This window comes from Podarcis pityusensis, assembly GCF_964106645.2.
Source record: "Podarcis pityusensis genome assembly, chromosome: 9".
In the NCBI taxonomy this organism is placed as follows: domain Eukaryota; kingdom Metazoa; phylum Chordata; class Lepidosauria; order Squamata; family Lacertidae; genus Podarcis; species Podarcis pityusensis.
This window is the reverse complement of record NC_138034.1, coordinates 26,367,725-26,378,927: the sequence shown is the minus strand read 5'-3', so window position 1 is coordinate 26,378,927 and position 11,203 is coordinate 26,367,725. Positions and strand designations below refer to the sequence as shown.

Below are 11,203 nucleotides of genomic sequence, written 5' to 3'. Positions count from 1 at the left end.
GGGGGTCCCAGCCAATGTGCGCGCGGAACGGCCCCCGGCCGGCCCCCTCTGGCTATCGCGAGACCCAGGGGGGAGCTATAAATAGTTGAAAAGAGGGTAAGGGTCCGTCCATTTGGAACGCGGGTGCTTTAGGTGGGGGGGCGCAGCTGGGTGGGGAGGTGCCTGTGGACAGCTCCTCCATTAGCAAAAAAAGAAAACAAATAATAAACGGAAGAAAAGAGGAGGGGGCGATTGGTGTGTCGCTCTGACTTGCCTCCATCATGTCTGACCAAGCTCTCAGTTTCCTTAAGGACTTCTTGGCTGGTGGGATTGCTGCTGCCATTTCCAAAACTGCCGTAGCACCTATTGAAAGAGTGAAACTGCTGCTACAGGTAAGGAGGTTGGGTTTCTAAAGTGGTGTGCTTGCGCGTGCACAAAATAAGCTGCCCAAAAAGTCAACCCGCACCTGTTCCTGGAAAGGTTGCATCGTTCTGTGGACCTAAAAGTAAATGGCAGGGACATTCTTTCCAGATTGACAAGGACAACAAGTTGTTCTTTTGGCTTAGAAATTCATATGTCCTTTGTTAGAAGTGGTGATGGTTTGGTGATGGCGATGCCTTAAGTTTGCTGCCCTCAAGAGCTGTTGCTCGGCTGTATCTCTAAGGAAAGGATCTTCCTGTGACTCAGGAGTGGAGCAGGAATTCTACTGTCAGATGGGCTAGAGCTTGAAGTGACTAAATATGGAAACTCCAGTTGTGCAGTTCTGATTACACAAGACCAGCGCAGCTCTTTTTTCCTTGGCTCTGTTTATAGCACAGATCTGCAAGTGTGCTGAGCTTTGGGGGAAATGCCTTGAAATCTTGGATGTTTTATTCTTTTCTTTTCAGTGTGTGCTTGCACGTATATGGCAGATGGCCATTAAGTCCAATAACTTGTAAAAAAAATACACTAAAAAACTATTGTGAAAGGAACGGTGTTTTGTACCATATATGTATCAGGGAAGCTTCCTTCATTTGAACTAAACTGGGGGGGGGGGGGGAGTGCTATTTGCTACTAGGATCAGTGGCCTGATAGCTAACTGGAGGTCAACTGAAGGACATGAGTTCTTGGGAGGGCCATATAAATGGAAGAATGACGTCTTGCATATGTAGCCTGTCTCCCTTTAATACTGCATATGCTACCGAATCACCATGGGTTTTAAAAAAGAAAGTGTGTGTATAATAGAGAAAATCAAGCTAGTCCATAGCCTATCAAGAACTTCATATGTGAGGAGGGGATTAATTGTTTGATTGGAAGGAGGAGCAACTACAGTTCTTCCACTTTCCATTTCTAATGGTCAAGTAAGTTATTATAGTTACACATTATGTGCAGCTGTTATGCCCTGGTGTTGTAGCAAGTGATGCGAATCTCAAGCGGATGGCCAACTTTGGCACCAAACAGTAATCAAAGATAAAGCTGCAGGTGCAAAGATAGGAATGGCTATTTTTTCCAATTGAGAAGTTGTGTATAATGTGCCACAATGATTTTCCTTCCTTCCTTCTTTCCTTCCTTCCCACCTCCCTCTCTCCATCTCTCTTTCTTCCCATCCCTTTTCTTCCTTTAACAGGTCCAGCATGCCAGCCAACAGATCACAGCTGATAAGCAGTACAAGGGGATCATGGACTGTGTAATACGGATCCCCAAGGAGCAGGGCATCATTTCCTTCTGGAGAGGCAACTTGGCCAATGTCATCCGGTACTTCCCCACCCAGGCCCTCAACTTTGCCTTCAAGGACAAGTACAAGCAGATCTTCCTCGGGGGTGTGGACAGGCACAAGCAGTTCTGGCGTTACTTTGCTGGCAACTTGGCCTCTGGGGGTGCTGCAGGAGCAACTTCTCTCTGCTTCGTTTACCCACTGGATTTTGCCAGGACCAGGCTAGCTGCTGATGTGGGCAAAGGGGCGAGTGAAAGGCAGTTCACTGGGCTGGGCAACTGTATTGCCAAAATCTACAAATCTGATGGCCTGAAGGGTCTCTACTTGGGATTCAATGTTTCAGTCCAGGGCATCATCATCTACAGAGCAGCGTATTTTGGCGTCTATGATACAGCTAAGGGTAAGAAAGGGAAGCCACTTGAGTAGCAAAACACATCCTAGATTCTGTGAGTTAAAGTTTTCCCTGAATGTAGAATATGAAATATTTAAACATGCTCCCAAAATAGTGTTCTTCTTGATTCAATAGGTTGGTAAGTATTTCTAGTTAAGACAGGTCTGGAGTGTGCTTCATCTTTCTCCCTTTTCTTGGAAAGAAAGAAAACAGAACAGTTCTTAAATGTCCACCTCCTTATCCAAGTATTTTCAAAGATTTATAATGGGTGTAATTTGTATGATATGTAGTTATGAGTTAACTTCACAGGGCCATGCACTGATTAGTAAGGTTCTTTTAATTGCCAGCATAGGGAATCAGCCCTTCCCATGCCCCATTACTCAGATACCCTAAGCTACCCTTGTTGTGACTCTCATCATACAAGCTTCTTAGTCTCCTTCAACCAATCATCTCTTAATATTTGCCCAACTGGCCAAGAGGTCAGTACATATGGATATTCTAGACATGAAGCTAAATATTCCCACCTAGTAAAAAAATACATTTTTTTAGTTTCCTACTCAGTTGTTGAGCTCTGGCAGTAGAAGCAATTCCCAAAAAGTGTCATTGTAGTGTAATAGTTTGAGTGCTGGAATTGAACTGTGAATATGTGGGCTTAAATTCCTGAAGTATACAGAGTGAGACTTTGGGAGTGGCTCAATTTCATGGGGCTGTTAGGATAAAGTGAGACAGCCCCATGTTTGCCACCTGAGCTTGTTGGAGGAAGGCTAGGATGCTAACTGAGTGGACTACTCAGCGTCTACGTATATCTGAGGGTGGCTTAACTGTTTGGTTGACAACCCCAAACTTTCCTGTAACTAAGCATTGTAGGAATGCACTTGCTATCTGGTAAAGCTATACATTCTAGGCACTGAAAAGACAACAGCATCTGTGTATATGTACGTCTTCCCAAAGTAGGGTACAAAATGACCTGCCTTGGAATTCTGCTGCAGCTGCTGATGTCTAGAATAATAGAATCTTAGAGTTGGAAGGGACCCAAGGGTCATCTAGTCCAACCCCCTGCAATGCAGGAATCTCTATCATGTGACTTGGATTGACTGGGTGTAAAACAAAACTTAACTGGCATGATTGGTCTTGCTTGAGGTAGAATTGATAAAGTGGTACTGATAACACCCTCTTCCCACCCCTCTCTCTTCCTCTTCCTCTTCCTTCTCCTGTCTTTGGGTAATCTACTCCCAATGGTAGGTATGCTGCCTGATCCAAAGAATGTACACATCATAGTAAGCTGGATGATAGCACAGACCGTTACTGCAGTAGCTGGGCTGGTGTCTTACCCCTTTGACACTGTCCGACGTAGGATGATGATGCAGTCTGGCAGGAAAGGAGGTAAGAAAATAACCCTACATTTTTGTAATGTTGCCAAAAAAAATTCCTCCATTTTAAATTCTCAAGGGAAGGTAGAAGCCTTAAAAGCCAAGTACTTTTTCTTCTTAAGAAGTTAGATTGAAACAGAGACACAGGTGCAATTGACCGTAATAATTATTATTATTGACGCAGTTTCCTTGAGCAATGCCATTTGATTTTATATTACAGTTTTTCTGTTTGGTGTATGTTTACATTTTGTAGTAAAGTGCATTAATAGTACAGTGCTATTTCTGTTCTGCAGTCTTTGGGCAAGTTATATTTATCTACATTTGTCCTGTTTTATAGTACTGAGTTTTAGTATGCGTGTATACAAATCAAAGGGAGGAAGGTTCTTTCACTCCCAGAATGTGGGGACAAATTTGAATGTGGTTTCTTTGTGGTGCTGCTTGTGAAATTATAGTTTCATTGTCCTCCTTCTGAAGTGAGTAAAGAGCAGAGAACTGCATTCCAGGTCTTGGGAGGGGAATTATGGCAGTATTGTGATGGTCTTTTTCTCCAGGTAATGTAACTATGTTTTACCTGTCCATGTTTGTCTTCCACAGCTGATATCATGTACAAAGGCACAATCGACTGCTGGAAGAAGATAGCTAAAGATGAAGGGGGCAAGGCTTTCTTCAAAGGCGCCTGGTCCAATGTGTTGAGAGGCATGGGCGGTGCTTTTGTATTGGTCTTGTATGATGAGATCAAGAAATACGTCTAAGACTCAAATGGCTTGATTCAAATGAAAGTTCTCTTTTGTAAGGTACCTACATGTGATTTAACGGGCAACAAAATATTTCCTAGGGAAATAGAGATGGCTTTTGTGGGTTAAATCCAATTCAGAGACCAGGTTGCAGCACTGTAAGATAGATCAATGGTTTGTTCATTAGATTACAGCCAAACTCTTTTGTATGGAAAAACTAAAGAGGCACCTGTATATATAAATATATTTGACAAAGATCCATTAATATATTCCTATATTTAAGTGCGTTTCCTGAAGGCGGCAAGTTACACAGTATTCAGATAACTAGAAATGTGAATTCAATAAATACTATTTAAATCAAAGCTCTGCCAATTTTCTTTTTTTGCATGGCTCATACTTAATAAAGGTAGCTTCAAAGACTGTGGAAAACATGGGCATGTTATCTTGCATTTGTGCCACCCAAAAAACTACAACCATGTGAATGGTTCTGACCTGTGTATGTCAAACACTGCCAAAAATATGTCATGGGAAGTACAGTCATACAGGGTTGAAGCCCAAGTGCTTTAAGCAAACAAACTATAGAAAGTGAAGCATAATTTCAATGGATTTCTGTGTGTAATTTATCTGGATTAAAATTAGGCAATCACTTTTTGCGGTTTAAAATTGTGTAACATGAATTATGCAAATTTTATCTCTTGTACTTAATCATTGGTATAATTGCTGCAGAAGATAGCATATATCCATTTTTTTAAAAAAAAGATTTTAGTTTTAGCTTCTGTCCTCCCTTCGCACTTACTGGAAGTTTGTGGGTGAAGATTAAGTGTGGACAGATGTTGTCGTACCTGTATAGCTAGAACAGACCTGTTCTCACAAGAAAACTAGACAGGCTCAAATGAGGGCAGGCAGGAATATGAGAATCCCAGTAGGTACTTTTTATGAAGCTGGAAAATAACCAACAATTCTGAGAAGAAGGTATGGGGAGAAGAGAGGGAATGCATGTAAGAACAAGATAGACATCAAATAAATAAAAATATTTTTGAAACAACTTTCAACTACTTTAAGGGGAAAGTTCATGGAAACCGTAATAGGCAGCTGTAGATTTATCTGAAATTTAATATATGAAGAACAAGAAAATGGGGGAAGTGAGGAAGAAAACTTTTTTAAGAAAAGCAACCTGATCTTAAATGCCCTGATCAAATAATTACTGGAAAGCAAAGGAAAATAACTTTCTTTTAAAAAGAGACTTGCAGGATAATTCTATACATGCCTTGACTGAAGTAAGTCCCACTGAATTTAGTGGATTCATTCAACAGTTACTAGCTATAGCAGTGTTTTTCAAGTGTGCCGCGAGATGTTGCCTGGTGTGCCGTGGGAAAAATTCGAAAGATTTTTTTTTAAAAAAGTCAATTTTTTGCCCACTAGGCGGGCGCCGGACTGTGTCCACCCTATTTTCCATCCGTCCTGGGTGGGGATCAGATCGGATGGGATCAGATGAGAGCGGACAGGCGGTCCGCTCTCATCCGATTCCCCATAGAGAGCAGCGGGGCTCTGACATCTCCCTCTCCGCACACAGTGCGGAGACGGAGCTGTCATCCGCCGGCTCAGCGGGGATCAGCAGATCGATCCCCGCTGAGCAGAGAACTGTCCGCAACGTTTTTGTTTGCCATTAAAGAAAAAAATATTAAACCATGCTTGAATGTCGGAACTGGTTACTAAAATTTTTGAATCCCACCACTGATGTTAAGTGTTTGTGTTTATTTGATTTGTGTTTATTTGATTCCTATTCAAGAGAATTACTTTATATATAGTCAATATAGGCACAGAGTTACATTTTTTAACATTTTCTAATGGTGGTGTGCCTCGTGATTTTTTTCATGAAACAAGTGTGCCTTTGCCCAAAAAAGGTTGAAAAACACTGAGCTAGGATTGCAGCCTAAAGCACTTGTGATATCCTTCTTATTCAGATTAGACACATAGAAACCAGTGGCGAAAGATCTTAGGTCAGTTATGAATAGAGCAGTTCGCTATCTCCTATCCTATAATCTGCATATACACACGTGAGAGTATGTGTTGAGGTAATGGGATACCACTCCATAACACACCCAAAATGGCATGTGGCCCAGTAGAGGGTTGGGTCAAAGGTGAATGTGGCCCTTGCGCAAAATGCAAGCTAGAAACTCCCCCCAACCACTTTTACACATGCTATAATGAACCAGATAAACACTGCAATTCCATTTATTTCTGCACTAAGAACAAAACCGTCTTGTGTTTTTAATGTATTTGTTGAACATGTGGCAGCATACTATCATCAAATACGACGGGCCATTTTTATACTTGCCTACATGTAACATGTAACAATCTAGCAATCAAACTTTTTCAGCAGGGGGCCAGCCCACTGATGAATTCCTATGCCCCACAAATAACCCAGAGATGCATTTTAAATAAAAGCACACATTCTACTCATGTAAAAACACACTGATTCCCGGACCGTCTGCGGGCCAGATTTAGAAGGCAATTGGTCCGGATCTGGCCTCCGGGCCTTAGTTTGCCTACCCATGGCTTAAGAGGAATCTTGCCTGTGACACTTTTGGTACAGTGCCCTGTAAGGTCATTGGCACCATTGTCAAGTGTTGTTTTTATTTTGCTTTTGTAATTATAGGAAGCGGAAGCAGCATCTTGAAGCTGATGGAAAATTAATCAGCAATAGACTATTTTTAACTCCTGCCACAGTGGATTATAGATTAGCACTTTGTGGTCTGCAGTTCTGGTTCAAATTGCTTAGCATAAATGTATTGGGATCTGTTTCTTGTCATTTCCTCTATGCCTGTGATTCAGGCTAGAACCTTGATGATTATATAGCAAGAGGAGCTCCATCCGTACACAAGAAAAAGGTCTCAGCAGGCTTGTCCAAGCCCCAAGGTATATCAAAGTGCCCAAAAAACCCCAACATTTTTTAAAAAGACCCCCACTTTTTTACAAAAATATTAAACACAACTGTTTATATATGCAGCACGTGCCTAATTCACCCACATCTTCTGCGATTAAAAATGGTACCAGGGCTTCTATGATGCTCTTCCAAAGGCCATTTTGGCCAAATTTGATGTGAGATGGAAGATGCTGGAGCAGAGGGAGCTTAGAGGAAGAAAACAGAAGAGCCTGCCAATGGCCCATCTGGTCCAGCATCCTGTTCTCACAGAGGCCACCTGATGCCCACGGGAAGCCAAAAAGCAGGATCTGAGCACAGCACCAACCTCCCCACTTGTGATTCCCAGCATTCAGGAGCATACTGCCTCCAACAGTGGAGGCAGAACAGAGCCATTTTGGCTAGTACCATATTTCATCGCATAATGGTCGCCACCACATAATAGCCCTTTTTTGGTGCATAAAATCTGTCCCAAAGCATTCACCACATGATAGTCACAGGGCATTCTCAGCACGCATTTTCTGTACTAGCCCAATCCATGCCTTCAGAGTTCCCATGTTTAGGAGTGTTACCCCACCCCATCCCGGGCAGCTTCAAAGAAGAAGAAGAAGAAGAAGAAGAAGAAGAAGAAGAAGAAGAAGAAGAAGAAGAGTTTGGATTTGATACCCCGCTTTATCACTACCCCAAGGAGTCTCAAAGCAGCTAACATTCTCCTTTCCCTTCCTCCCCCACAACAATCACTCTGTGAGGTGAGTGGGGCTGAGACTTCAAAGAAGTGTGATTAGCTCAAGGTCACCCAGCAGCTGCATGTGGAGGAGCAGAGACGCAAACCTGGTTCACCAGATTACGAGTCTACCACTCTTAACCACTACACCACACTGGCTCTCAAAGGCTCCCACAATACACAAAGTGGAGCTTTACTTGTACCAGCCTATTATAAATATGTTTTGTTTATAAGCAGTTATCCTAGGATATTTTTGGTAGTCCTGACAAATGGTTATTGGTTCCATACCAAACGACAGCTGGGAAAAGATCTCTAAAAAGACATGGCATGAGAATCTTGAAGCAGCATTGCATCATGAACTGGACAGCCCAGTTGGGGTTGGTTTTGCTCCTACCCTTGCTTGCTCTGCTGCCAGACAGAGGCCTCTGAAGGCTGCCAACTACAGGTGCTGGGGTAAGAGGGAATGTTTCCTGTTCAGAGAAAGTCTTAATATCACAAGGGCAGACTGCTAATCGTGCATCCAGACGGCAAAACAATCCTATTATGAGAGTTGTACAAATGATGTGTTGCCATTTGGCAATGTGTAAGTTAACAGAGCAGTGTGCTTCCTGTAGTAAATGCAGTAATTGCATTTGCTACATGGAGATTAGCTTGGAACTGAGGCAGTAAAATCTCATATTTATGAAAGGGCTGCTACAGCTGTTGTTTGTTTCCTACACAGGCAAAAGTATCAAGAAATCCTTTGTTAGAAATGGAAGAACATGCCAACCATCCACCTCCATTTCAACCCTCAGCTGCCTTCTTCACAAATTATTAGAGGTTTTCTACTGTCACTGTAAGCCACAGACATTATATGTGCTAGAAAGCAAAAAAATGACACCTCACAGTAGCCGACAACTCTAGGCATAATTCAGAAAGTTCTTGTACAGTATAGAGAATTGCCATTCAAGTAAAAAAATAAAAAAAAAATCAAAGTTCCCTGTGCCTTTTTTGCTATCTGACATTTGAGTATTTTATCCAAATAAGATTTCTAGGTTGAGTCCACTAAATCTCTTGAAATGCCACCATCCTCAATCCTTGGCCTCTTTGATGCATTTTCCAGCATCATAATCATCAAGATGTTTGTTAATTCTGAGCGATACACTGATTGAAGACAAGCTTAAGAGCATTCTGCTAAATTAAGTGCCTCCAGAGGCCTCATAATAGCCATGTACAGCACACTTTAGCCTAAAACAAGAAAGAAGCAAATTATGAAGCACCCTATTATGCTGATGCACAGCTTTCAGCTGTCCTAGTTTCTGGCAATCCTTCCCTGATTTTAAATTAGAAAGGCTCTCTGCTAATTAGGAGCTGTGGACATTATTAGAAGGGAAGAGGAGATTTCATATCTGCAACCCAGCATTGAAAACTTCTGAATGAAAGTGAGCCTTCATTTTTCCAAGTCATTGTGGCCCAGGCGTTACCTTGGCAAGAAAAATGTGGATACTGTTCTCATTTTACACAGGTTTGTTATTTGGCTCAGGGCTGGCCCAATACATTTTGGCACCAGAGTCAGACCCCAAAATGGAGCCACCCCACCATCCTTGCTTGTGAAGAAGGGGGTCAGGAAGATCTGCATCAGGAACGAGGGTGGTGGGAAAAAAGAAAGACTGACATCAAGATCTGCTGCCCTGGTGGCGGTTGCTTCACCTCATCTCATGGACCCAATTGTCAAAGTTAAGCACTTATGAGAACTAGTCAGCAAGAACAAGACACATTTGACTAACCTACAAATGTCAATGGGCCTTAAACATGCTTAACTATGGCCAGCTGCTAAATTGTGTCATTAATAAAAATTTGTACAAGACACTAGGAGTTAGTTACTGATGGATGCAAACAGAGTTTTGCAAAGCTGATGTACGTAAAGCTAGAATTTTGAAGTCGTAGTGACTGCATTACCATCGGATAGTAGGTAGGTGATGCTGTCTTTCTGTGTTTCCTTTTAAAAAACAAAAAACCTTACAATACGAAAACTAGTACTAGCAACCGAAGGTTGGGATTCTACTACATGCGTAAATCTAGCACAAGGCCTATTTTAGAATGAACATATCTATCTATCTACCCTTTAAATCCTGCAGCTTGAAGTTGGGGGGGGGGGGATCTAGCTAAAAGCAGTATTGTGTACTCGTTTTGTTGCACAGCCTGCCAGCAAATGGTCTGAAAATAAGGATACCGTTACAACTTTTGAAGCTAGTTTGACCCTTAAGCTACATGAATGAGAAGCTGTCAAGAAACCACATTAAGCTGCTCTGAGCTCTTTAGAAGAAGAGTGGGGGTAGAACTGTAAAACATACATATGGGTCATATAACAAAACAGGTAGGCATTGCTTTCCCTGAGCAAACTGATATCAACTTTTATCTCTGCAAATGTTTATCACTACTATTGTTCCTTCCGAAAAGGAGACGATGTTCTTGGGTGTCTTTCCAGAAGCAGAAATATAATTATCTTGCTTCCAGCTAAAGTTACAGGCAAAGCACTTTAGACTGCAAATACATCAAACAGGCAATTATTTCTAAGCCTCTTCATGGAAACTGCTGATGCCCTTAATTAGCAGAAGATACTAACCAGAACTTCAGGGAAAATGTCTATACTGTACCGGTACTGCAGAAATGAACAGCAAACAAGCCAATGAAGTGATGGGAGAATGTCAAGACTACACTCCTGGATGCTGTGCAAGTAAATGACATCTCATATATTATGTGAGACATGTAAACAGAACTTGCTTTGTGGGCAAAAGGAGCAGAACACATAGACACCAGTTTCTGCCTCCAAGCTGATCACCGCTTGTTTCAAGCTAACAGAACAGAAAGCACCCAATATACACAGAACTATACACTTTTAAGAACATAAAAAGGTGCCTTATACCAGGACTTTGGGGCCCTCTCGTTAATACTCAATATATGAGACTCTCTCATCTTAGCAGATGCTTGACATAATCAGCAGGATAGGATTATTACAGCTATGCCTTGCAAGTGGTCTTTCCCACAGTATGGCAAACTAGCTAGCTATTCAGTCAAATCCAGCAAGGAGGTATTTGTGAAAATGAACGTGTGCTGTATCTCTGTGCACTAACCTAAGTTACCTCTGAATCCTTGATTAAACCTTTCCTGCTTATACATCAAATCATGTTTAACTCTTCTGTGAAGCTCCAAAATCTGCATAGGATAACAACTATAGTTTCTCAGGGTGGCTCTCCATGCACTGAATTATGTACACTAAAATCAAGTGTTTTCTGCACACACATAAATAGCTTGTGTATAACTGACACAGCTTTATTTATACTAAAGAGCTGAGATAGGCTATGGTTCTCTGTAGCACATACATATTGTGTGGTTAATGTAGTGTTTGC

The 11,203-nt window shown here is 41.8% G+C and overlaps 1 protein-coding gene and 1 long non-coding RNA gene across 2 annotated transcripts; one reads left to right on the top strand and one right to left on the bottom strand.

The window, feature by feature from the left end:
- The first annotated feature begins 113 nt into the window (after positions 1-113).
- On the top strand, positions 114-4,529 carry SLC25A4 (solute carrier family 25 member 4). The gene is made up of 4 exons (XM_081020572.1): positions 114-371; positions 1,586-2,072; positions 3,306-3,446; positions 4,028-4,529. The coding sequence occupies exons 1-4, from the start codon at positions 261-263 to the stop codon at positions 4,183-4,185; spliced, it is 897 nt and encodes a 298-aa protein (XP_080876698.1). The 5' UTR covers positions 114-260; the 3' UTR covers positions 4,186-4,529.
- LOC308485181 lies at positions 4,130-6,165 on the bottom strand. Its single transcript, XR_013990455.1, has 2 exons — positions 6,082-6,165; positions 4,130-5,483 (listed from the first exon to the last, which is right to left on the bottom strand). It is a non-coding gene; the product is annotated as an uncharacterized lncRNA (long non-coding RNA).
- Positions 6,166-11,203: the final 5,038 nt, after the last annotated feature.